This window comes from Chelmon rostratus, chromosome 11 (assembly GCF_017976325.1).
Source record: "Chelmon rostratus isolate fCheRos1 chromosome 11, fCheRos1.pri, whole genome shotgun sequence".
NCBI lineage: Eukaryota > Metazoa > Chordata > Actinopteri > Chaetodontiformes > Chaetodontidae > Chelmon > Chelmon rostratus.
Genome location: NC_055668.1, coordinates 6,976,018 through 7,002,250, shown reverse-complemented (window position 1 = coordinate 7,002,250; position 26,233 = coordinate 6,976,018). Strand labels below are relative to the sequence as shown.

At 40.6% G+C, this 26,233-nt stretch overlaps 4 protein-coding genes across 4 annotated transcripts; 2 read left to right on the top strand and 2 right to left on the bottom strand.

Moving 5' to 3' along the window:
• The first annotated feature begins 51 nt into the window (after nt 1-51).
• Nucleotides 52-11,247, top strand: tm9sf3 (transmembrane 9 superfamily member 3). Its single transcript, XM_041947423.1, has 15 exons — nt 52-238; nt 1,233-1,428; nt 1,581-1,703; nt 3,213-3,373; nt 3,507-3,584; nt 4,151-4,282; nt 4,527-4,693; nt 5,324-5,418; nt 5,546-5,676; nt 6,393-6,532; nt 7,486-7,554; nt 7,642-7,788; nt 8,073-8,156; nt 8,310-8,386; nt 9,639-11,247. The coding sequence occupies exons 1-15, from the start codon at nt 146-148 to the stop codon at nt 9,704-9,706; spliced, it is 1,761 nt and encodes a 586-aa protein (XP_041803357.1). The 5' UTR covers nt 52-145; the 3' UTR covers nt 9,707-11,247.
• Nucleotides 11,248-13,128: 1,881 nt separating this feature from the next.
• Nucleotides 13,129-18,385, bottom strand: prdx3 (peroxiredoxin 3). The gene is made up of 7 exons (XM_041946889.1): nt 18,240-18,385; nt 15,518-15,629; nt 14,811-14,952; nt 14,485-14,620; nt 14,197-14,300; nt 13,580-13,745; nt 13,129-13,303 (listed from the first exon to the last, which is right to left on the bottom strand). Exons 1-7 carry the CDS (start codon nt 18,273-18,275, stop codon nt 13,253-13,255), a joined length of 747 nt encoding a protein of 248 aa, XP_041802823.1. The 5' UTR covers nt 18,276-18,385; the 3' UTR covers nt 13,129-13,252.
• A 485-nt stretch (nt 18,386-18,870) lies between these two features.
• sfxn4 (sideroflexin 4) lies at nt 18,871-22,085 on the top strand. The gene is made up of 14 exons (XM_041947295.1): nt 18,871-19,018; nt 19,158-19,223; nt 19,301-19,357; nt 19,454-19,480; nt 19,692-19,746; nt 19,954-19,979; nt 20,073-20,126; nt 20,218-20,280; nt 20,457-20,525; nt 20,629-20,719; nt 20,958-21,073; nt 21,159-21,244; nt 21,322-21,439; nt 21,515-22,085. Exons 1-14 carry the CDS (start codon nt 18,980-18,982, stop codon nt 21,590-21,592), a joined length of 945 nt encoding a protein of 314 aa, XP_041803229.1. The 5' UTR covers nt 18,871-18,979; the 3' UTR covers nt 21,593-22,085.
• On the bottom strand, nt 21,789-25,773 carry dennd10 (DENN domain containing 10). Its single transcript, XM_041947294.1, has 10 exons — nt 25,638-25,773; nt 25,498-25,552; nt 24,952-25,148; nt 24,749-24,828; nt 24,505-24,653; nt 24,232-24,343; nt 24,024-24,124; nt 23,770-23,877; nt 23,592-23,686; nt 21,789-23,501 (listed from the first exon to the last, which is right to left on the bottom strand). Exons 2-10 carry the CDS (start codon nt 25,541-25,543, stop codon nt 23,334-23,336), a joined length of 1,056 nt encoding a protein of 351 aa, XP_041803228.1. The 5' UTR covers nt 25,544-25,552; nt 25,638-25,773; the 3' UTR covers nt 21,789-23,333.
• Between the last annotated feature and the right edge of the window lie 460 nt (nt 25,774-26,233).

Below are 26,233 nucleotides of genomic sequence, written 5' to 3'. Positions count from 1 at the left end.
GTGCGGTGGGCGTTCGCGAAACGCTTACGCCATATGCGTACGAGAGCATCCCTAAAAACTGCCTCTGTCATACAACCAGGAAGAAGGTGGGCTAGCCCTCCAAAGCTAACATCCCCAATCTTTCTGCATACTTTCTCCGAAAATAATGGGCTCTTCCAGGTGGAAAGTGGCAGCGGCGGCCTTTCTCGTTATAGTGGGCTCTTTATTACCTGTCGACGCAGATGAACATGAACACACGGTAAGACAGCGTTTTGAGAGGCCGATTGAAAAGGGGGAGCCTTGAAAATAATGGACGTTTGTGCTCTGTTTAACCTGCTAACTGTAGCTGCGACGGCTAGCTGCATAGAAGAAGGCAGAATTACAGACACGACGGAGTGCACGGCTTGGGCCGTTGTGTTATTTATCGATACGTGGCGAGCCATTAAACAGAGTGGCGTTCAATTTGGTAGCTAACTTGTCACCACTTATCGGCCTAAGTGCTTATGGCTAACGTTTGCCTGCTAGCTTGTTAGCACGTCTTCCACACTGCTCTTCACAAGCTTTCATTGAGCACCGGCGGAAACTGCGCTCAAGTTAGGCTAGCTAGCGTTAGTTAGTTGTTCAACAGAATTCAAAATGCTTGCATAATGAACCTGTGAAGTCTTTACAGTAGAGGCAGTCATTAAAAACACGATTTCCGCGAAGCGATTACTACGATGGCTGTTTTGTCAGGAAATGTAACATTATGCCGAAACACCGGTTTAACGTCAGGGCCTCTCGATATTCCTGCTCCCAGACGTCTTAATTACAAGTTGTTAATAAGTTAATAAGGTGTATTACATTGTCTTTTTCACATATTCCAACTGTTTTAGGAGTAGAGTTAGTGGAAACGGGTATAGCATTGAAGTTAACTTTATGTAGGCAAACATAGCTAACATACCACTTTTATAGTGTTACACTGACGCAGCGATAAGTGAGTTACAGTTTTCATGTGTTTGCATTAATTTGAATGCAATAGCGGTCTTTTTACCAATCCCTGTCAGGGGAAGTGTGACGATAACGTTACATTAAACGAGTCTAAAATGTGTCTGTAGCTGTGGTGTGATGAGTGTGAGGGTGAACATGTATTGAAACGTATTTATTAGTCACTGTCATTTTCTTATAGAATAACAAATGCTTAGAATTTGAAGCCAGCAGGAACTGTCTTAGCATTCCTGGGCTTGACAGTAAGAGTCCATGTTTTTCCTTTGCAGTACACAGATAAGGAGGAGGTAGTTTTATGGATGAACACAGTGGGGCCTTACCACAACCGACAGGAGACATACAAGTACTTCTCTTTGCCCTTCTGTGCGGGCTCCAAGAAGACCATCAGTCATTACCATGAAACTCTTGGAGAGGCCCTGCAGGGAGTGGAGCTTGAATTTAGTGGCCTGGACATAAAGTTCAAAGGTACTCTACTGTTTCACCGACTTTCACCTGTTGAGCACATACAAACTCATCAGAGCATGTATGTGATGCCTCTGAATGTCTGGGTCTGTTCTTTCTCATGCACAGTTTTACTGTATCTGACAGAAATAATGTGGTGTTTGTGATCCTTGTAGACGAAGTCATGCAGACAACATATTGTGAAATTGACCTGGACAAAGCCAAACGGGATGCATTTGTCTATGCCATAAAGAATCACTACTGGTACCAAATGTACATAGATGACCTGCCTATCTGGGGTAAGTGATACTTTATTTAAAAAAATCCATTAAAAATGGTTTCTTGGCTAAACAGACATTTCTGTTGTCCAGTTGTCCTATGCTTTGGAGTGTTGCTCTGCAATTTTTATGTTATGAGTTACTTATATGCTAATTAGCCTCTTACAAAGGTTCACAGTGACAGTGGCCTCTTGTGTGTCAGTGTGGTTATCTTGATATTGGAGAAGTCAAACCAGTTCTTATTCACGGGTAGTACTCGTCATCATTCATCCTTGGCCAAACTATGAGGGGTGTAACAACACACACAACCATATACCGCATGGTTCACGCACAGGCACTCAGGTCTGTCTGTGTGGCGAATCAAACAATCCAACACCTTTTTTATTTAAGAGTCTGTTGAACAGCACAGTACTCGGGCTGATGAGCTGTTATCTTCAGGTTCAGTCAACTGAAAGGTTAGTTACTTTAAAATGTAATTGTAGGACACTCCTTATTTCTGCTTTATTTATAATGTATTAATATTTGACACCCTCAGATAAAACCTTGAATTTACTGACTAATCACACCCCTACAACTTTGAATACTGGTGAAAAAAGGATTTTTGACACCAAATCCAACAGTGAAGTTCTCCCTTGTTTTTCTGTGCTAAGACATCAGTCACCACACACTTTTTAAGGTAGTCACTCCATCGGCCTGATCACTTTGCGTACGTGGTCGTAGTTTGCACGATGGTGCCGCTGTGACAGTTGTTCAAACATCATTGAGTTGGCTGATGTTGTAGGTAGTGGGTGGGGCACTTGCATTTACTCAGCCACTTCTCCATGTTGTACTTTTCATGCCTGGATCACAATAAATAGATGTAGACTTTGACCCCATGTCCGGTTTGCCAGTGTGGCAACTGAACCAGAACACTAAGCTTGTCTGTTTGTTACCCAGAATAACGTAGCTTTTTCATAGTAGTACATAACCACACCTGTTGCCAATCCTATAATCAGAAGCAGCGTGATACTCACTAAAAGAGACAAACGCATATGTAGAGCTTTATGGAAAACTTTATCAAATGTGAAACTTTTTTTGTGGCCTCATATCTGCTACAGTATGTTTTGCCTCAAGGGAATAACATTAAATTCGATATGAACGTTAACATTTAACAAAATATTTGCGTTAACATTTGTCATGTAGCCATGCAGTCGAGAACCAGGACGATAAATATGCAGACCCAGAATAACAGGCAGCCAGCTGGGTGACTGTTTTACATCAAACTGATTTGCACAGAGTAAGAGATTGTTACGGTGGCCAGCAGAGACAAACTGTGATAACAGCTGAAGCCTAAAGACTGAATGTAACAGATGAATACAGATGATGCTGTTACATAGTTAACGAGCAGTGTAGGAAGTGACCTTTATTTGGCATTTACACTCCCTGATTATTAATGTTATATGACCGAAGGCCTAGTGTTTACACCTGTCCATTTGACCACTTCTGTAAGGACCAGACCCATAATTTAATGCAAGTTAATTTCTTTTCAAGGCATTGTTGGTGAGGCAGATGAAAATGGAGAAGATCATTATCTGTGGACATACAAGAAACTGGAGATCGGCTTCAATGGCAACAGAATTGTTGATGTTAATCTAACCAGTGAAGGAAAAGTCAGACTTGTGCCAAACACAAGAATCGCAATGTCCTATTCTGTGAGTACTGAATGACCCACTCAGTGTTCCTTTTTATATGCTTATTTTATCTCCGTAGTATGTGTCCTGTAAACTGATGTGGCTGTGGTCTTGTAAACATGTTAACTTACATTTCTGTTATGTTTTATTACAGGTGAAGTGGAAGAAGTCAGATGTGAAGTTTGAAGACAGATTCGACAAGTATCTTGATCCATCCTTCTTTCAGCACAGGGTGAGTTGGATATTATACGTTTGTTTATCAGAGATTAGTGGTTCATCATGCAAGCCATGAGTGCAAGTAGCTTGTTGTAACTGCACAGGTGTGCGTTACCTCTCAGAGGTTGTGAGTTGAGCCTTGTGTCATGCTAGGCACAGTGTAGTTGACCAGCTTGGCAACTTCTCATTGACTTGTGAACTCTTCTCATTGACTTGTGAACTCTTCCTGCCATTGCGGCAGGAATCCAACTGGTCTCTTTCTAAAAGGAAGATTGGCTGATTCAACAGTCTGAATTTTGAAATCCTCCACCTACTACACTCAGTGGCTGAAAAAGTTTGTTTCCTGCCCTGACTTGTGCAGTGAGGCTGAGCCCACAGAGAGCAGGGATTTTACACATGATTATTTGTGTGACCTCCTGAGTAATGCATTCAGCAAGTTTTTACTGAAAACATTTTCACAGCACTTCATTGTTCATTTTGATTTATTGAGGTTTTTAATATTTAAGCCTGTTTTAAAGTGAAAAGTTTTGTAACATAATTACATCTTAAAACACCTGATGATTTTACTAATTCTTTTTTTAGATCCACTGGTTCTCTATCTTCAACTCCTTCATGATGGTCATTTTCTTGGTGGGTCTGGTGTCCATGATTCTGATGAGAACACTAAGAAAGGATTACGCCAGATACAGCAAAGAGGAGGAAATGGATGACATGGTAAGTTTTTATTGACTCAGCAGTTTGCTCTTGAGCATGCAGGGATTTGCTGAATGTAAGACTACATTTATAGGTTTTGTCATTATTGTTTTGTGAGTTTTAGTGAGGTTAGGTTTTGTCTTTTTGTTTGGACTTGTGCTGCACTGTCCATGTAAGTAATGTAGTTTAAAGATTTCAGTCCTATGCAGCTGTCGATAGACTTAATGGTCTGTATGAACATGTAATTTTGTCACTGTGTCATCAGGACAGAGACCTGGGAGATGAATACGGGTGGAAGCAGGTACATGGTGATGTGTTTCGGCCATCAAGCCATCCACTGATCTTCTCCTCACTAATTGGCTCCGGCTGCCAGATCTTCTCCGTCTCCCTCATTGTCATCATTGTTGCTATGGTTGAGGATCTGTACACAGAGTGAGTAATTGGCAGATAATTGCATTGCGTTGTAACTTCCTGTTCTAATTGTGAGGTTGTGGCCCGATACCAGGTTCCATTTTAAAGCCAGATCAGAGTAAGAGAAAAGGTGGGGTTTGTTGAATTCAAGTCTAATTAATCTTTAATCAAATACTTTATCGCCTCTTTATTGATATATTTCCGAAGGGCGATGTTCTTTTAATTTGCTAAACACAAATATGTAGTCCATCGAGAAAAACTTGATTTTGAGCTCTGAGCTTTCTGTTACATAAAATTACTTAAAGCAAAAACTAAATGGAAAAATGCCGTCCAAAACCCAACCTAATGTCATTATCTGGATAAAAAATGTGGAAGTCATGAATTAAGTTAAGAAGTACTGCAAGAAGTACTATTTTAATGCAAATGGGGAAAACCTCGTAATGCTTTTATCAAGGAAACAAGGGACATTGTGAATGTGTGTGTGTGTGAGAAGTCATCTGCATGTGTTTTTCTTTGGTAAAATTCAAGCCCTCTGTTGAAATGTAGCTTAAAAACATATGATTCTGTGTGAGTGTAAGACGTGAAATACCAGTTTCAAGGGGAATAAAGACCATACACTGAGACTTCACTTTGTATCATTTCTCTCTGCAGGAGAGGATCCATGCTGAGCACAGCCATCTTTGTGTATGCTGCCACCTCCCCTGTCAATGGCTACTTTGGGGGAAGCTTGTATGCAAAACAAGGAGGTAATAAAAAAAGTTTCCATGCCTCACATTCTCTCTTTCCTGGGTATGGATTATTGGCTCGATATTTCCTCTGCAAAGCTATTGAAAATTCCTGACATTATGCTTTTTGTTTGTCTGAACAATACAGGCAGAAGATGGATTAAGCAAATGTTCATTGGGGCCTTTATGATCCCAGCCATGGTATGCGGGACTGCTTTCTTCATCAACTTCATCGCTATCTACTACCATGCCTCCAGAGCCATCCCATTTGGCACCATGGTATGTTTGACACAGCGACAACCTCCCTAAAAAACACAAAGTGATGAAGAACGTCCTCTGAATCCACAGCTTCAGTTTATCTGTGTGGCTGTGCTCAGAGTAATCAGTCATTGAGTACATAGACAGCTGAAGTAATGAGAGTCGTGCCGAAAGTATTCAGTCAAGGGTTTAAACTGCGTCTCATACTGTGCAAGTCCTTGAAAGTATATTTCTAAAATTCAGGATGGAAAATTATCCATTGCTTCATCTGGAGAACATTAAAAACAGATCACATCATAGAAAACACATTCCATATGACACTGGCTCTCTGAACTCTGCAGTTTTTACATTCTGTGGAGTTTATTTTTGCATTTAGTGCCAAAGTTTTTACACTGAACAGGAATTAAAAAAAGCATGAATGCTTTGCATAGAAACTCTTCAGTTTCTTAATTACAGACAGCTGTTTGTTGTCTGTATCCATCAGCACAACACGAGATAATTGTGTCAAGTAACCATCTTGAAACAGTTTTTGGGACATTTGTACCTCTAGATCAGGCTATGAGCATTAAATATAAAAATATGGCAACCAAGAGATCTTAAAACTATTTCAGTCTTTTATTACTGGGACACAGTCACAGGACAGCTGAGATAAATGATGGGGGATCTGAAAACACCCTGGACGTCGGCTGTAAAAGCGGCCCACTCAATTTGATTTTAATTCTTTTTGTTCCCCGCAGGTTGCCGTCTGCTGTATCTGCTTCTTTGTCATTCTGCCTCTAAACCTCGTGGGGACGATTCTGGGGAGGAATCTGTCTGGCCAGCCAAACTTTCCCTGCCGAGTGAATGCTGTGCCGCGACCAATCCCTGAGAAGAAATGGTAGGTGTGGCGTGTCACAGGCAGGGTGTCGGCAGGGTGTCTCTGAGGATGGGAAATGTTAGGAATTTGCCTCTGCGACACTGGAGTAGAGTTGGAGACAGTTGTTATGTTAACACTGTACAAAACTGTCAATCAAAACATGCTATTGGTCATAGACACATACTGTAGAGTACAACCCAGCGTCCAAAAAAGTTGGGATGCTGTGTAAAACATAAATATGAACAGAGTGCGATCATTTGCAAACAAACTGTGTTTACAGACGGTTTTACAAAGTGTTCCAGAGCCCATGTAGTAACATCCTTTATAAAATCATGTGTTGACAAAGTGATTAACCTCGCTCCATCCTTGCTTGTGAATGATTGAGCCTTTTGAGAATGCCCCTTTCATACCAAATAATGACACTACCACCTGTTTAAGATAACTTAATCTATGTTAAAGTGTCTTAATTAAGAAATCGTCTCACTACTACTGTGCACCATCCGGTGTGCAAACATTCAAACATTATTACACAGGGTGTATTTATGGTTGTGCAGGGAAGTGTGATGACTGACCAGTGGGTAATGAGGAAGTTGTACTGGATGCATGAAATGAATCCAAAGTGTCGCAGGGCCTGTGCTTAAGTGTGCTCAAGACATCAGGTCTGAAGTAGAATATGGTTTTGCTGTCTGCACAAACTCTTTGGGTAATGAAAAATAGCAAAGCAATAAACTGTGAGTGCATTAACATTTACAACCTTCTGCCAAGTGCTGTGGCCAGCTGCCAACAGGAAATGGTAGACGTGACTTCGGGCCTCTGTCAGTCAGACTTTGCTTGAATTTCCAGCTTATGTCCCCCTTATCCTTTTTCTACATTTCACAAAAAGTCATGCAACCTTTGCCCTGGAGGGGGGAATCTGATGTGGGCCCTTGGTGGTTTACAAGCATTTTCTTATGTTGAGTGTTCGGGTCTCTCAGGTTCATGGAGCCGGCTGTCATCGTGTGTCTCGGAGGAATCCTTCCATTCGGGTCCATTTTCATTGAGATGTAAGTCTATGCTGTCGCACTGAAGCCATTGTATGTGGTCACATGATCTTTGCAGGGAGTGAAATGTTTTCTGTCCTGGTTCTTCAGGTATTTCATCTTCACATCTTTTTGGGCCTACAAAATCTACTATGTGTACGGCTTCATGATGCTGGTCCTGGTCATCCTGTGCATTGTCACCGTGTGTGTCACCATCGTGTGTACGTACTTCCTGCTCAACGCTGAGGACTACAGATGGTGAGTGTGTTCATGTTTTTGCCACAGTCTGACGCTGACTTGACTTTTTTTTGTGGTGGAATATAATTTGTATATGTATAACTTATATAACATAGAACGCCAGTCGTCAGAAAACTTGCATCATTATAACATGTTTGCTGTAAACCTCATGTTCACCTGCCTCAGTCCCGAATCAAGAGCTGAAAGAATCATTAATGATTCAGAGTCGAAAAGTGACGTACAACGGGCTGAGTAAATCTCCAACTGTTACCTACTTTTGCTGTCTGCTTTCTTGTCTTTTCTAGGCAATGGACAAGTTTCCTCTCTGCTGCATCCACCGCTGTTTATGTTTACATGTACTCCTTTTACTACTACTTCTTCAAAACTAAGTAAGTTTTACAGTTTATTTAACCACACACCTGAACACATGAATTACAGTCAAAAAAATGAGCAAAAAAATTGCAACATTTATAGAATAAAAAAAGGATGTCAGAGAAATCAAATCCATTTCTTACATGTTGTTTTATCTTGTTGCATTTCAGGATGTACGGGCTGTTCCAGACATCCTTCTACTTTGGCTACATGGCTGTGTTCAGCACTGCCCTAGGAATCATGTGTGGTGAGTCCCTCCATCTCATTGTTTAAGTACTGCAGCACTGTCCTGAACTAAAGAGACTCACAACTCTATTCACAGAATTTGGTTTTTGTAAACTACAACAGCCACAACTTTGTCAATTAGACATTTAGTGACAGAATGAATGTGAAAGATATTTTGGTAATCAGACAGTGTGACTAGCTAAGAGGCAGAGCTCTTGAATATTTTGGTGCAGTTTCAAAAGGATTTGGCCCAATGCAAAGGCGTTTTAGTATTATTACCCTAAACCTCATACTTTTCTCTATGAGGTTTGCTTCTACAAGGGTTCCATTCAGACTCTGTTGTAAATGCCTTGTTTAAACCTGCCAAATGTTGTTGGTGAGTAGGGCTCCGCTCACTGAGATTGGATCATAAGCATAAACAATTCTTCATTCACAAAAATGTTGGCTAGGCCAAAAAAGATTTTCACACCTCAGAGCTTCAAGTCCTGCTGCCAGAAATCAGCAGACGGAGACATAACAAACGTAGCAGTGTCAGTAGTCGTAATTGATGTAGGTGCTGACATAACGGTAAGGGGACGTGAGAGTCATGGAGGTGTATGTGAGAATGTTGCACAGCAGGCAATGTTGCATTGTTGGGTGCAGCGTAGGATGCTCCCCTAGACAGTAACCTGCACCTTCACACCTATCAGCACATTGGCAAAACATAATGATGATAAAGTGGTGGACAGAATAATAATGTAGCATCTTCTTTTTTTTTTTTTTTTTTTGATGTCTGCGGCATATTTAAACTCCAAATTCAGTCGGATTCATTCATAGATACAGAGTCTACGAATTAATGAGCAAATCTGTATGTACAACTAGTTCTTCCATGAAGCCCAGTGTCTTTTAGGACAGCCTACTCATTTTATCCACATCGGTTCCTCAGCTTTAAGTGCTGTTAAATAGACCTTTCCTCAGCAGCTGCAAGCCAAACCCATTCTTCACCTTGAAGTGTAATAAGCAACGGCTGGCACCTTGCACCTTAAAGCACCTTTGTGGAGCCATCTCTAATCTGCACTCACTAGTACATGGTGCCTTCTGGGTTTGTTGGATGTCAGACTGGTTATTGTGTGGATGTAGGATGTGCTTTTCCTTGCTCAAACCTTTATTGGATACCTTCACGCGTCATCATTTTGTCCTGTGATTGATTTACCTGAAAAGTTAAGAGCAGAGTGTGTTCCTTGCAGCTGCAGGCCACCTAAAAGAAACTCACAGAACACGTTTGTTCGTTCCAGGTGCCGTAGGATACATGGGAACAAGTGCCTTTGTGAGGAAGATCTACACAAATGTGAAAATTGACTAAGAAGCGAAGCAGCAACACAGGGATATTAGTGGATTTGCCTACGTGTATCCTGAAAGACGGCGGGCACAAGTCATTCTTTATTACTTTTCTTTCTTGCAAAGAGATTGTGAGAATCTCACTTCGTACAATGTAGTTTTTCCATTTTCTGAATGAATTTCAACGCCGCAACTTAAAGTGAACGAGCAAATCTGCGGAAGAGGTATCAAACACACAAGGTTCTGTTTTTATCAGTTGCTTTCAAACAAACGTTGGGGCAAATGTTTAAGGCTGACATGGCTTCTCTTTTCCAACCCAGTCCCACCTGAGACCAGAGAACATAAATGTTTATTGATGGAATAGTGTAGCTCTCTTCAGTGAAGAGGCCTAAGTATATTGAAAGCCTTTGTTCTGTTGTGTCAGAATATTGGAGGGTTGGGTTTGTGCCCGGGTTCTGACTTGATTTCTATTTTGTATTCTTGAAGTCACTCGAAATATCGTTACTACACAGTCCACTAGTCTGTTCTGATTTACTTCCACTGCAGAAAAGATGATACAAAAGCTGTGGTCACTCCACAATCATTCCCCCTTTTTGACGATTCTTAATTCCCTGTTATGGTAGCAGTTCATCCAGTTAACGAGAGATTTTAGTCCTGCTGTAGTTTACTGTACAGACAAGAACAGAGGGACTGATCAATGGTTGAAATACAGTAAGAACCGATTTTTAAATGGATGTTTGATGTGATCCCATTTCCCTGTTTAGTTGGGGTTTTCTTAATGTTTGGGTTTGAATGAAGTCTACTTGTAAAGATAATATATGGATGGGGGGAGTGTATATAACCTTAATAATGTACCTTTAGATGTAGATCCCAAATGTATTTTCGTTGTACAGATTTACTACAGGGTGTTTTTTTTAAATGAATCATTCAGTTAAAAACAAAAAGAAGAGATTTAGGTTTTTTTTGTTTTGTCTTCGTTTGGTGCTTGGGATTGGGCTGGTGGCGCTGTTACATCTTGCCTGAAATTGCATGAAGTTTTCACCAAACCATCTGCTCATCAAATTCCACTTCAGCCAGCGCTGTCGGTTTGTTTTTGTTTTGTTTTTCCGATGACAGTAGGCCTGCTTATGGACACTCTTCTTGTTTGGATTTCATATATTATTTAAAGCTTTAAAAGGCTCTACATCTTCTGGTAAGCCATTTCCCCTCATGTTCTTTCTGTTGCCTAACCTGAAACATCATTTGTGAATGTCAGAAGGAATGAGGCAATTGCTTTGTTTCCGCAAACATACTGTACAAAGTGAAGTTCATGTCCACTTAAAACTAGGTGTTTTCATAACCACAGAGTCTGCGGAGTGTTTCAAACGCTTTTTTCCATTTTGTGTAAATACAGTATGTACCCTACTTGTATGAGAAGTGGCAATGCCTTTTTTTTCTAATTTCCAGTTCTCCCCCACTGAAGTTGATTTTGGCACCTCATGTTGTGTACCAATGTCTGATTAGACATTTTGAACCTGCATATTAACTTGCTGTAAAAAGAGAAAATAAACATGTTTATGTACAGGGGTTATTAAGTGTGGTTTTGACTTTGAGGGTAAATATTTTTGAACTAAATTATGAGATAAGCTCATACATAATGCACTGTATGTGTACTAGAGTCACAGGAACACACAGCAGTACCGCTCAATGTCTGATTTATGCAGAGTATCAAGTGGAAGGTGAGTTGAAAAATAGCAACAACATGAAGGAAACATACAGTCATGGAAAAAATTATTAGACCACCCTTGTTTTCTTCAATTTCTTGTTAATTTTAATGCCTGGCTCAACTAAAGGTACATTTGTTTGGACAATTATAATGATAACAACAAAAATAGGTCATGAGAGTTTAATTTAAGAACTAAGGACTATTCATTTTCCATGGTTTTCTTGATAACCAAAATTACTTAAATTCTTACATCAATAGCTATGGCATTGTACCGCCAGAAACACTACTTTTAAGCATTCCATGTTTTCTTTTTTGTTTGCTTTAAACACATGATACACACAAGAGTTAATACTTGATTGCATAACCATTGTCTTTGATGACTGCAGCCATGCATCTTGGCATGCTCTCCACCAGCTTCTGACATTGTTCTGCTGTCACAGCAGCCCATTCCTGTTGGACAAATTCAAACAAATTTTCTTTGTTTTTGGGCTTGTGGTTCTCCATTTTGAGTTTGATGATTTTCCACAGGTTTTCAATTGGATTAAGATCTGGTGATTGAGCAGGCCAAGGCATGGTGCGAATGTTGTGGTTCTCCATCCAGGCTTTAACTGACCTTGCCGTGTGGCAAGGGGCATTGTCTTGTTGGAAAATCCAGTCATTCGAGGCAGGAAAGAGTTTTCCAGCTGATGGAAGAAGACTGTTTTCAAGGGTAGTCCTGTACTTGACCTGGTTCATTCGGCCTTCACACAATTGCATTTGCCCTGTTCCACTCAGACTGAAACAACCCCAGATCATGACTGATCCACCCCCATGTTTTACTGTAGGGGCAAGACAGTCTGGGTTGTAAGCTTCTCCAGGCTTCCTCCTAACCAGTAAGTTGGCTGGAGTGAGCATCAATTCAAAATTGGATTCACCACTGAAGAGAACCTTAGCCCAATCATCAACAGTCCAATCCTTGTGGTCTCGAGCAAAGAGTAACCGGGCCTTCCTCTGCCTTTCATTGATGAAGGGCTTCTTGCGTGCTCTGTGTGACTTCAAACCAGCTTCAACAAGTCGGTTTCGAACTGTCCTTGCCGAACAAGTCACATTTCTCGACAGTGCCCACTCATTTTTAAGGTCCCTGGAGGTCTGACGACGATTCCTGACACAGGAACGGATGAGTGCACGGTCATCTCGTGGGGTAGGAAGACGTTTCCTGCCACGGCCAGGTAGCAATTTGGTAGTGCCATGTTCAGCTTGTTTTTTTTGTTGTTGTTGTAATGAACGGCTGTCTTGGAGATCTTCAGTTTTTTCGCTACCAGTCTCTCACTCATGCCAATTTCCAGCAGTGCCAAGATGGCTGCCTTTGTGGCTTCACATAATTCTTTTGTTTTAGGCATTATGTGAGAGCTGACAACTTCTGAGTTGTGCTATGGCTTGAATGTAAGCAGGAAACCACTCTAGGCCTTTGCATGTGCAGTGCTGCTTGTGACATGAAATGGTCTCTTATATACCCTGGGAATCAATTAAGCTTAAGAATGTCAAATAGGACATAACGTATTATGTGACCAGCTGCATTTTTTGTTGTGTTCATTGTATTATACGTTTAGTGGTACCAGATATTAGAATGGACAAGAAATTGAAGAAAACAAGGGTGGTCTAATAATTTTTTCCATGACTGTACGTTTCAGCCTGAATCTCTGCTGAAAACATAGAGCACTACAACACAATCTGCCACATGAATCAGAACAAAGAGCTGCCATTTATAAAGAATATCTTTATTACTGTATTCAGATAAGCAGGAGTAAATACAATTTATAAACTGTAAACTAAGAGTACAATTATTTTTAGACTTGAACCACTTCAGAGTTGTGAACTTCGTCTTCTTTAGTTGACTTTTTCAAAGTATTCTTTGGATCCTTCTGGGGTTGGTTTAATCTGAAAAGCAAACAGTTCCAAAAAAAAAATCCACATTTAAAACTAGTTTCCACAGAGGACTGATGTACCTAATGCACATTTTAAAGCACAAGAGTTTCCTCAATTTACATATCCTGAACACACACACTCTACTAATTAATTAAATCAACTACAAATGAAAAGGACAGTGGGCAACATTAAGTTTGCAACACAAAAAGAGTGTCAGTAGTGAACTGACTGAAGTATACAGTGTTTGAGGAGCACTTGCAGATGATATCGGAGGCTGGGGGAACTCACCGTTGGGGACTCCGGAGTCCAGCTGGCCGGGCACACCTCGCCGTGGGTCTCCACAAACTGGAACGCCTTCACCAAACGAAGGGTCTCCTCTACACAACGGCCCACTGGCAGGTCGTTCACACTCAAGTGCTTCACCACTCCGTTAGGATCGATGATGAACAGGCCCCTGGAGGATAATATTAACATTCATCTTCAGCAGGACTGCTTCAATACCTCAACAACATCATGACACTACACAAGAAAGAAGCACACAAAGTTTAAAGGTATTTATTAAATGTAGTGGCACATAAGAAATAATAAGGAGTAATAGAGTAACAAGAACATTAGTGGTAACTATAACAGTAGGCAGGTGACAAGTCCTTTAGAGTACATATCATACGTCTAATGGTTTGTCTTCTCAGTGTTTCGCACTGCATTTTAACAGCAAGTTATAGCAACATTACACTGTAGAAATAAATGCAGAAATGTAGGAAATAATAATATGTAGGAAATAATATAGAATAATGTACCTGTTAACTGTGTGGGAAATTACATTTTAATATTTAAAACTGTAAGATCGTTCTGTAATGGCAGGACTGGTGAACAGACACTTCCTAAAGAGCACGTAATGAACCCACCTCAGTGCAATGCCTGGACCCTCCAGCAGCACCCCATAGTCTCTAGAGATCTGCTTGTTGAGGTCGGACAGCAGGGGGATGTGGATGTGGCCCAAACCTCCAGTCTGATAAAACACCAGGAAATAATACCACAAGATTAACACTGATACAAGTATGTCAGCATTACATTTGCTACTTGCAGATCAGTCATTTACTATAGATTCATTTATGGCCCCCATTAACAGATGAATGGAAAAACTTGCACCATGTGTCACAGTTACTAAATAACTATTCAGTGAGAGACAGTACCTTGCGTGGAGTGTTGATCCACGCCAGGTGGGTGAAGTGAGAGTCCACAGACACTCCCACCACCTCGCAGTTAATGTCATGGAACTCACTGGCCTTGTCGCTGAATGAGATGATCTCTGTTGGACACACGAAGGTGCTGCAGTATGACAAACACAGAGAGAAATGAAAGGCACCATGAGTGAAACGTTTACTGACACACTCTCAGACTGGAGAGATGACATGAGCACAAAGTGATGGGACTGGTCATCTACAGCGATACCTAAAAATCCTACCTCAGTGCTCTGTACATTTAAATCAAAGGTTGAGTAAGACATCATGTTACTCACAAATCGAGTGGGTAGAAGAAGAGGACCAGGTATTTGCCCTTGAAATCAGCGAGGCTCATCTCCTTGAACTCCCCATTGTGGACAGCTGTGGCCTTAAAAGCAGGAGCAGGTTGAGTGACAGCAGGGGCCCATCTGGAAGTGCCTGATACAGAAAAGTCAAACTCAATTTATTCATTCAGACTATTTGCTTTGTGAAAGCTATCTATGTCTTTTGCTGTCAAGTAGTGAGACACCATACTGAAAAACCCCGGACATCTCTATACTATCTCACTTTATGTTTAAAGTGATGGGAGCTATTTAAAGAAAAGAAAAGGGCAAAAAATGGGGCGAGCAATTAACTTCAAATTCCTTTTTCAAAAACTTGACCCACTGTACAGTAATTAAGCCGGATACTTTCAGTACAATTATACCACGATGGTACAATCCTATGAGCTGCAAATGGCAACGAACAACAACATCAATGTCAATTTTAATACTTTATATGTAATTAAATTGTAGTATTACACCACAGAACAATGACGACTACATTTCACATACATATCTTCATTCTCCTGCTTACTCAGACGCTCTGCTGAGGAAAACTGACACAACCTTTACACTAAAACTGTTTTGAGATTCATTTTTCAGTCAGTGTATTAATTGTTTATGTCCTAGCCAGTCTTATCAAACTTCAACTGCACATTCTATGACTTTGGTTTTGTACATACTGGTGGAGAAACAGGCTCTCTGCAGTGCAGGGTCGCTGAAGCTTCTTGCAGCTCCAGATGCTCCATGTTGACAGGCTGCTGTGACTTTCAACCCTCCTGCTGCAACCCTGGCCTTAAAAAAAGATCAAGTCGACATGAATGATCCACAAATACACTGAAATACTGAGCTGTGTTGGTTAGCAACTTAACATTTATGTTTAAACTAGCCAAGTTTTGTGTCTCCAACACGAGATCTGTTAAAAAATGTATATCTTAAAGACATAAATCCAAGTATATTTAATCTGTTATGCTGGAAACATCTGAATTTGTCCCCCATGAAGGGAAAACATGTCCTTCCCTTTATTATTTTTCAGAGGTAGGACAAGGTGTGTTAAGAAACAATTAACGTGAGGTCGAACCAACAGGTTCTCCAGGCTGAACAAGACCACATCCTTTACAAAAGACATGAATGACATGCTAAACCTCATTCAAGAGCTGCGGCGTTGATTATTAGTTCCACTGAACTGTTAAAATCCTATTTCACATGTTGAATATGCGTAGGTGGAAAACTTAATAACTGCCTATTCATTTTAAAAAGGTATATTTTTTATCGTTCTGAAAGTTATTCTTGAAACATAATTTTACTGTTATGCTATTATTTACAGCTATTTCAGGACAGTCACGACATTCAACAGTGCAGAAGCATGAATTGCTTTCAATTTTTTTTTTAAAGAAACCGTTGTTATAATATTATGACTAATTCATTTGGAAGAAACTTTGTCATTGTGCGCTATTAATTAATGTCCTTGAGTAGTTCTGTTGGAGTTGGTTGGGAGAGGATGCCCCCTGAGTGATTATGATTCAACTGCAGCAGAGCGACAACACAGCACTTTCACAGTTGTGTCATGCGAACATGCGCCACCTCCAGGCAAGAAAAGTAATATCTTCTTTTTTAAAAGGTGTCAAAGGAAATACTTTGTTCACAAATCAGAAGGTATTTGATAAAAATAATCACATTAGGTTTAACACTGATGCTGCTCTGCTCTCTGTGGGTTCAAAATTCAGCCGTGGAGCACTTGTGACCACACCCGACAGGTGTTTTTCCTCAGCTGCCAGAGGCAAAATACCTGCTGTAAGAACAACAATTGCTGTTACTGGCAAGCACGCAAAAAATAAGTTCCCTGAGCCTGCATAACATGTTTTCTTGGTCTGATGTAGACGTGTGGTTGTAAAGAACACGCTACAAATCATATGTTTCTGTTGTGTGTTTTCTGTTGAACAGTTTGCAGAGTTAATTAAGTACTGTGCTAACTTTCTACAATTAAATGATGAATTGTTGACATTTAATATTTGTCATTTTAAGTTCATCAGTCGCCGGTTTTGCATTTTGCCATTATTATTATTATTATTATTATTATTATTGTTTTTGGATTATTAATACAATTATTATAATAGCATTATTTACACCTGAGATTCCTCAAAGGAGGACAAGTCAGGTGACATAGTGTACAGAGCAAGAAAGTCCACATACGGAGGAGGTGGGGTGGATATCTGGGTCAAACAAACACAGGACCTAGACCCAGGAGGCTGCTGTACAAAACCGGGAGTCAGCTTTGACTTATTTTAACCAACAGAGCGTACTTTCATTGCGTCATGTATGTAACAGTAAAGTAAAACATGATCTTTCCCAAAACTGAAGCAAACTACAACCATTTCATAGGTGCTAATAAGCAAATGTTAGCATGCTCACAGGCAAAACTGAGCTGATGAACATTTAAACATTACCTGCCCATTATCAGCATGTTAACATTGTCATCATGAGCTCGTTAGCATGCTGATTTTAGCATTTAGCTCAAAGCGCCACAGTGTCTGAGCACAGCCTCTAGCATGGCTGCAGACTCCAAGTCTTGTTGCTTGGAAAGTAACTAAAATTGCAAAATAATTTATTATCAATATAGTGGCAGATTATTTTTCAGCCAATCGACTCATCCATTAACCAGCTAGTTTTCAGCTCTATATTTTATTTCACATTCACTGACATAGATAAGTCACCAGTTAACCAGTCAGCGTAGAGATGAGGATAAGATCAAGTAGAACTGCAAAACTGCATAATAACAACCACTTTGTTCACAGTGAAAATACAAAATTTTATACTTCCATGCTGTTGTGTTTACTTCCACCTAAAAACCTGCAGCTTCCACTATGACAAAACCATATGCCTATTAAAGGATGCTTCACACATGCTATACAGACCTTTTTCATAGCAGGGCTGCAACTAATTATTTTCATTATTGATTAACCTGGTTAATATTTTCTCAATTGTTTGATTACTTTTTTGGTCATTAAAACGTATTAAAGTGGTGAAAAATGTTCATCAGTGTTTCCCAAAAACCATTAGGACGTCTTCAAATGTCCTGTTTGTCCACCACCCAAAGATATTCATTTTGATTTCATGGAAGACGGAAGAGCCCACATTTAAAGAGCTGGAATCAGAGAATTTTGACCTTCTTTTTTTCTTTATTGTGAACCATATCGGTCTAACGCAGCGACCGCGGGCCAGAGGTTGGTCACCATATGGTTCAAATGTGCGACACACACGATATGACAGCGGCGCAGTGCAGAGGTGAGCTATTCATCAATGCCTGCTATCGACACTAGTTAAGCACTGACTAATAAATACCAAACTAAGGCAAAAGCGTGTCGAGAGCAAATGTGATGCTGTGTTGGAAGAAGTTTCACTTACAGAGGTCCTCAGTAGTCTTCCAATGGTGGCTGCCATTTTGGATTATGTCACAAGAGGGCGGTTTGAGCCGGTTACTACGTCAGTTACGCACGTGCTCGACGCAAACCTGTCCACTGAGACAATGTAAATATAAAATATTCACTTGTGTAATATTCTGTTAATTTGATTTTCAGTTATCAGGAAATCCTTGCCAATTTCCTGTTTCTGGTGCAAATGACATCACAACAACACAAACACAAGCTGTTCTGCTGCCTTCAGGTGCTCCTCAGATAATTACGTGTCTTCGACTTTGAAAGTTCTTTAATGACCTTGGAAAGAGCAGGGCGGGGGCAAACATGAGCCGAAATTCTGTTTACTGTCTAACAATGGAAAAAGAATATGAAAAGAATAACTAATCTTTCAATTTAAATTCTTCAAATCGTTTTTAGGCCTAGATGTCTGTGTGATTGTTTTAAAAAGCCAAACGTTTTGCATCAACTATGAACAGGGTGCTTTCGCTCTCTGCTCCATGAACTGGACACAACAAACATGCAACCTCCAAAATGCAACCTCCGATATTCCCGGTGTCCTAGAATGCAGCATAAACCCGTCCACAACTAAACACGTGGTTGAAGGCGGAAGTGATTTCGAATTAGCACTTGACCTTAAAAGTGGGAGCAATACATGCAGGTAAAATGTGTACTGTAGTCGCTTATTGTAAATATTTTAATTCATGAGAAGTAGATGTACTCGTCGTACTAATGGATCCTAATCTGTTGTACTGGAAAGACCAGGGGCAGGTAAGTGTGCACGGCGGCGTTTTAACATGCAGAGCATCATCAGTCATGAGCATATTTTATGTTCAGCCAGTCACAATGAAACTGTTTGCATCTCAGTTCCTCTGTTAAGTGTTGAACTGCAGCTTTCCTCTTTCTTCAGTCTTTCCTCAGTCGACTGCGGATCTGGGTTAGCCTCCTTGATCCATCTTCCCTGCTTGCCTCTGATGTGAGTAGCAGCTACTAAAGTAATCTTGTGCTCTGAGAAAATATCTGATGGTTAACCAGTGATGCTGCTCTCCTCAGGCTGAGATACACAAGGCCCACTCCCTACTTGGAGGTGGAGAGAAAGTAAATAAAAAGGTCAGATCGAGTGTAAGATTATTAACTGTACAGCGGTCAGTCAGATTCATGAGCACACCACATACTTATTGAAATCTGCTCTGTTTTCTCCTTTAGGACGCAGATGCAGTGACTCTCTCACTTGTAAGTCTTGCAAGAAACTTTAAGTTTTCTGCATAATCATAGACCACTGTAGCAACTGCCAGGTCTCCATGTCTGTTACACCAATGGGGTTTCACTGTTATTGTCATTAAGAGGCCATTCCTACTGATGTGTTCATATGTCTGAAAGTGTGCTGATGAAGCTGTGGTGTCCAGATGTTGTTCTGTCAGTTAGTTTTGCTCTGTGTTTCCAGTCGTCCGTCCACGCTGACTCCAGTGCTGCTCTTCCACTAGTTTTCCGCCCTCCAGGTACAGTCAGATCCAAGCTTTCACAGTTTTAAAAGAGTTTTCATCCATTGTTGAAATGAACGCAATACGTCTTTAAACATCTTAGATAGCATTTCTGAAACATGCACATAGTGTGACATGTTTATTGTTTATTTTTAATTGTACCACTGAAACATCTAATTTGAAAGATTAAAGCTGATGCACTCATTTTTGCCATTTCCCACCTAGCACTGTTGCCAATGTCAGCACCTCTGGTACGTGTGTCGTCCTATGAATATATAACAACTGTTTGTTCTTCGTAGTGGTTGTGAAACAAACGCTAATATTTTTTTCACATCTTTTTTCAGGTGGTTGCCAGCTTTTTGCCACATACCAGTGTCAAACCTGCTCTGTTTTGGCAGGTAATGAAGCATATTCATCATCCTTGTAAAAGTATATGACATGTGACACTAACACAGTGTACATTGATGATAAAACAGTGCACTCTTTCAGTTGTTGCTGCAGAGTTACCTTGCTGGGTTCAACCATGCAAACAGAAACTCCTCATCAGAGCAGGTAATATATTTTAATATATATAATATAATGTAATATTCAGATGTTGAGTGATGTGATGCTTATGTTGCCACCCAAAATGACGCTTGACCCCTTTGATAATTCTCTTATCTGTCTTCATCCTTCAGTCCTCCCTCTGTTTCTGCTTCACGTTATCTGCCTTTATCTCTCACCACCAGGGTAAGAAGATGTCTATGAGGCAGCTTCTGTTGATCGCTGGAACAGTTTCCTATGCAACATGTGCAGGGGTGTGTATAACGTGATAACCGATGTTGATTGTGATGTTTCAAGTGAAAAAAGTTGCTTCTTAAAAAATTTTTTTGTTATCAATTCCTGCATCGTTTGTTTCAGGCCCTTCCTCAAATATTAATTAACCGTCTTGGTGTGAGAAGCGCACCGATCCAGACTTTCTTTAGGTCGATTTTACCGATCCCACTCTCAGGTAAGTTCTTTATCTCTGAAGCTAAAATACTGTAGCATTGCATTGTACCATAAATCAGCATACTTTATTGTTGCATGTCAGATAGTAGGTACATATGTTTATTATAAATTCACCCCAGCGTGGACACAAACTTGTGCATCATTAGCTTCTTTTCCTTTTTTCTTTTGATTTAACATTGAGTCAGCTGGTGTGGATCCAGTAATAACAGGAAGCTAACATGCTGTGTAACTCTCTCCAGCTGCTCTGGCCTTCTTCAATGTGCTCACTGTCAGAAGCGAGGAGGCAGAAACCGGAATACAAGTGTTTGATTCCAGTGGAAATCCAGTCGGCCTCTCGAAAGCAGCAGGAGAAAAGGTAAAAAAAAAAAAAAAGGAAACGCACAGAAGTCTTGTCACTGAAAAGTTGCAGCAGTGTTGATCGTTTTTTTCTTTTTGTTCAGGCTGTGAGGGAAACTGCGTTGTCAAGGGCGACACTCTTTGGTATAACTGCTGCTCTTCCTAACCTCCTGATTTTGCTCTTGCAGAGGTCAGTGGCTTTTAAATGTAGTATTGTTGATACAGAGAAAATCGCACCCGTTCGACCACATTGCTTTTTTTTTACAGAAACAGATTTTTCCAGAGGAACTCTCTGCTGGTCGCTCCCCTCCGTCACATAAGTGTTGCGTTTGCTCTGGGCTTGATGATCCCCATCTCATTCAGTCTGTTTCCACAACTGGGAACGGTAAGATTCATGATCCTCCTGTGCTGCAATGTTTTCCTTGTGATGAACTCAGCTGACATTGACCTTGTTTTACAGATAAAGAAGGAAAACGTGGAGGAGGGGCTGCAGGCTGCAGTGGACGATGGACCATTATACTACCACAGAGGACTCTGAGGAGCTGTTCAACGTAGCAGATGCTACCAAAACACATTGCCATCACTGAATGACATTATGATAATCTTTAACATCAAACTGAAAATGTTTGATGCATGTAACAGACTCAAGGATGCAGCTTTTTCTCCCTGTTTTCATGTTTAAAACACTGTTTAGTACATTAAAACAGGCAAGAAGCTACTTTTTGATAGTAAATTTATTTAGTTGGAATATTAGGTGTATTTATAGATTGGAAATATTACATCAGTTCATGAAAATACATTTAGTTTTCAAAGTTACATGAACATATCTATGTATTGCACTCTGTGTCTTTTCTGAAATACTGAGGCACAAAATCGTCCTTTTGGAAATGTGGTTGAAAATGTCCTCAACTTTCAAACAACAGCGCTAAATATATCATCAACATCAGTAAAAAAAAAAAAAAAAAAAAGTAAAACCTGAACAGTAACACACACGATGCAGTATAAATCAATGTGAACATGGAAGCACCAATCATGTGATCAGCTGCAGAATGATGAGGAACGGCTCTTTCTATATCATTTTTTCTGTAAAACACTTTTTGAAAAAGCCTCATCATAACAAAGGTTGCTTGTATTTCAGTTGTGTGCAGCATTAAAATCATTAGTAAAATACAAACCGTGACATTGTTAAAAGAAATGTCAATAAACCAACATTGTGCAATGTTTCTATCAACTAACTCATTAATACTAGCAAGTGCTTGTTTCATCTGAGCCATTTCAGCTGCTGTGCTGTATTTCTATATATACGAGATTGGCTCATCACAGTAAGCACCCAAGATGTTTTTGATGTTTGTAAGTGCAGCTGTGCACTGTGGAGTGGGAGCTAACACCTGGAGAGCATTATTAGATGTACCAGCTGAAAAAGTTTCAGCTTATTTGTCTCCATTTTACGATTTTAGAGACAAATCCAAGTGCCTTTTGTCCATAACTACAATGTTAAAGGATAAGCTTAGCATTTTTCTTACTCTCACCAAACCCTGTGAAAAGACCAAAATGGACAGTCCATCTTTAAATACTTTCCTATTATCTGTGGCACTTAGCTCCAAGGCTACTGGTTTCTTCTGAAGACATAATTCCTTAAAAAAGGAGTCACAAATATGTCGTTTCATGTCTTTTTAAAGGTAAAGTACCTTCATATAATATCTGGGCGCTGTCATTTCTAACAAACATCACTCACAGAGGAGTAAAGAGTGCATTTGTTGGGGACTATTTTCAGCTTTAATACAAATTTGGTTCTGTGTTGGCTATTTATGGAAGCAGGACTGAATCAAATGCTTAGGTGCAACAATGTGGCTCACTGATGACTTTTTAATAGGTTTTGACAAAAATGAAGCACAAAGAATAAGATGTCTCAGGCTTTGGATACATAGACAGTATTTAGTACAGTCAGCTCAACACTGCTTTTGGTCTTTTCATTGGATTGAAAAAAATGAAACATTGCCAATCGTATCCTTTAATTCTATGACGTAAAACATCCTGGTATGGATACAAGATGCGTCACATATTAGCACAGCCGTGGACGATAAAAACTGATGCTAGTTAAACCTACCTTTGCTACCTCACGTGGAGATTACTGTGAGAGAGTGCCTTGTGCATGCCCTCATGATAACTGCGAGTGTGCACAAACCTCTCAGAAAACAGTAATTATTCCAAAATCGACAAAACAGCACAGCCAGAGTCCATGCTGTTGACATCCTGCGCTAAAGTGTCTGAAAACAGGCTCATATTCGTAGGAGCTGTTCGGCAGCTGCCAAATGAAAGAGGAAGTTCTCTGTCGCCGGAGGGAAATGATGCTGCTTTAAACCTTCCAAAGAGATTTTAGAGTCTTCGCACTCATCAGCCAGAGCCACCAAGTTGGCAAGGATCTCTTTTGTCTTGACAGAAATGTCCTGTGAATTTACATGCAGTTGTCATGTTAGACTCGAGGCTACATTTCTTACAACGGTGGACTGAGTACAGGCACATTTGGGAGCTCTCACCTTAATCACCTGACTATCTGACCTCTCAGCATCCTCGGCAGACTGGACAATAAGGTTGCCAATGTCCTTGTGGAACTTCCCCATAGCCATGGCCTCTGTGGTGGCATAGTGAACGTCAGTCTGAGGGAAATGCTGTCCTGCTCTGAGGAATCAAAGCGCTCGTAGAAACATACTATACCTTTGGCACCCTGGGATATTGTGATGACACTGTCTGGGAGGTTCACATACACATCAAACAAGTCCAATCTGTTGCTCACTTCCGGATCTACACATCCTGCAACATATCCTAAGGAGAAAACAAACATATTGGTGCATAAATAATTCACTTCCCCACTATGAGGACACAGTGATCAAAGTGGAGATGGTGGCTAACCGCCAACAGTGAGGGATTTTACTGTTAATTAAAGTGAAAAAACCAGGAGGCAGCCTCACCTGGACATTTCTTGAGATCCTCTACTTCAATATCAGTCAGGTGCACATACGGGTGCAGGATGGACCAGTCTTTCCTGTGCCATGTCAGAGTAGGCAGCACTCTGCAGGGAAACAGGCACAGAGTTACCCACAGATGACAATATTCTCTACTACAAAGCGATAATTAAAGTTTCAAGTGAAATATTTTGAATATAAGTCTAAAAGGCACCGTGTAAACTCCAATAAGGCTTCAATCCGAGGGTGATGGACAATGATCCTCTTCTTCAGCATGAGAGCGGTGTACAGGATGATGGTCTCCATGCCAAACTGAGACACCACGTCTGAGGTAGAACGGAAACATGGAGGGAAACTGGGTGACCCACTTTTGTCTCTGAGGGAATCTAGTCTTTGCTTCAAGTTAATGTTTATGATCCACTATCAAATTCTACACAAGTGGTCAAAATATTGATTAATATTCCTCTTAGTGACTGTGATGTCTTACCTTTGACTGATCCAGCCAAGTACGCTTTCCGTACATCATAGTCCTTAATTAGAAATGAGCCATTTTCATCACTCTGGCAAATTCCTTTAGTGAGGACGGTGACATAAGCCTCCATCATTTTCACGGGACTACCATGTTTGATGTACATCCTGGACAATAAAAAAAAAAGGACATACCATTTAAATGAAGAAACCCTCTCTACAGAAAAGTGTACTAACGGTGTCATCTGTGCTGGACACTGTACCTGCAGAGTATTCTGCTGAGTGCAGCATACTTCTCAGGGTTGAAGTCTTTCGCTGTAACAACTACTGAAAAATGAGTGACCTTGAAGAGCAAAAATGGGGGCAGAAACAAAAGCCAATGCAAATATTAGAAACATAGAAATGCTACTCTCTCATTGTTCCTTGTTCAAGATCTGAACGACCCCAGACTCTCTGGAAACTCTACCTTGTTTAGTGCTGTAGGTTCCTGCACCTCCACCGTGGTAATGTAGTACCAGGTACGACAGAACTGGCCAAACACAAAGGTGTGGAAATCCCGGCCACCCTGCGTGAGACAGCACTTGCTGAGCAGGACTTGCCTCAGGTCTGAGCTCACAGAGGGATAGCACCACACCCACAGTGCATCTCCATTCACATCTTTCTCTGGGTAGAGGACAAATAAAACCACAGATCATATATGAATCTCAGCATATAAGAGGATGGACAGAGAGAAACAGTTTAAGACAGGGGTCTCCTGGGACCATATTTTCATCACATGGGGGTCTGAATTGTTGGATGCATTTAGGAACCAATCGGTGACCAGCTGACTCATGTCCACTGCCTGACATGCAGGAGCAAAGAACCAATGAGGGACACCAAGCCCTGCTAATGAGGCACTTTTGGGTCACGCTGGTTATCATGTGACTGAACGCACGTACAGCGAGTCTGAGGCGCCAACTTCGCTTGAAAAACCAACCAAGAAACAAGAAACGACCCGTGAACTAAAACTTACCAATTAATCCGACGCTTAACATAAGCTGCGTTTCAGGTGCTGCCATATTCCATACCTGAAAGAGTTCAGAACCACAAGTTAACCAGAGAAACACCAGCAACCCTCTTCCTCCTTGGACACTAACGTTAACTGTGAAGTACCCTGAGAGCTCTTTCCAGGTCCAAATACCCGAATGCGATGCTGGACAGATTTGATAGGACAGTAAATGTGTTCAAACTTGTCAGTGGCCTAGGTGAGATTTCTGCTGTAAACAGACTTTCCTCCCTGTGCGAAATCTCTTCCTTCTTCCGGGACAGGAGAATTGTGCGGGAGGAGACACGCTGCTGACGACCAATCATAACAGGCGATAGTTCAGAGGTAATGGTGCGTTCACTGTTAACGGAATTAAGTAGTCGCTCTGGAAGACCTAAAAAACTTGTTAAATGCTTATGACTGATGTTGCCTAATTGGATCAATATTGGATCTAATTAGTCAATATTGCAGTTTTTGTAAATCCATTGCAGTGACATAGTGTTCTGACTATATTTTGCGCAAATAACTATAATAACTAACTATAATTTGGTAACGTTAAAAGCATTTCTCATTGTAATGTCAGAAGGCTCAGTTAAAACTAGGCATGTCCTAATCAAGTTTTATTTTCAACCTGATCCTTTAACATAAAGTATCTGTTGATATTGTCATCATGTTGTTTATTATGTTTTTGTCCATTTCTTTCCTCAATACATCTCCATGGTGT

What these genes read in the sequence shown, in the direction of transcription:
- dennd10 (XM_041947294.1), bottom strand. Translation starts at nt 25,543, where the DNA reads ATGGCAGCACCTGAAACGCAGCTTATGTTAAGCGTCGGATTAATTG. An exon ending in GTTAAGCGTCGGATTAATTG is followed by an intron (nt 25,149 to 25,497) that starts GTAAGTTTTAGT and finishes TCCTCTACCCAG; the next exon opens with AGAAAGATGTGAATGGAGAT. An exon ending in GCCTTATTGGAGTTTACACG is followed by an intron (nt 24,125 to 24,231) that starts GTGCCTTTTAGA and finishes GTTTCCCTGCAG; the next exon opens with AGTGCTGCCTACTCTGACAT.
- sfxn4 (XM_041947295.1), top strand. Translation starts at nt 18,980, where the DNA reads ATGGATCCTAATCTGTTGTACTGGAAAGACCAGGGGCAG. An exon ending in TTTACCGATCCCACTCTCAG is followed by an intron (nt 20,720 to 20,957) that starts GTAAGTTCTTTA and finishes AACTCTCTCCAG; the next exon opens with CTGCTCTGGCCTTCTTCAAT. An exon ending in TGTTTCCACAACTGGGAACG is followed by an intron (nt 21,440 to 21,514) that starts GTAAGATTCATG and finishes CTTGTTTTACAG; the next exon opens with ATAAAGAAGGAAAACGTGGA.
- tm9sf3 (XM_041947423.1), top strand. Translation starts at nt 146, where the DNA reads ATGGGCTCTTCCAGGTGGAAAGTGGCAGCGGCGGCCTTTCTCGTTATA. An exon ending in CAGATGAACATGAACACACG is followed by an intron (nt 239 to 1,232) that starts GTAAGACAGCGT and finishes TTTCCTTTGCAG; the next exon opens with TACACAGATAAGGAGGAGGT. An exon ending in GTTGAGGATCTGTACACAGA is followed by an intron (nt 4,694 to 5,323) that starts GTGAGTAATTGG and finishes TTCTCTCTGCAG; the next exon opens with GAGAGGATCCATGCTGAGCA.
- prdx3 (XM_041946889.1), bottom strand. Translation starts at nt 18,275, where the DNA reads ATGGCAGCCACCATTGGAAGACTACTGAGGACCTCT. An exon ending in GAAGACTACTGAGGACCTCT is followed by an intron (nt 15,630 to 18,239) that starts GTAAGTGAAACT and finishes TCTTTTTTTAAG; the next exon opens with GCCAGGGTTGCAGCAGGAGG. An exon ending in GAGAGCCTGTTTCTCCACCA is followed by an intron (nt 14,953 to 15,517) that starts GTATGTACAAAA and finishes TTTCTGTATCAG; the next exon opens with GCACTTCCAGATGGGCCCCT.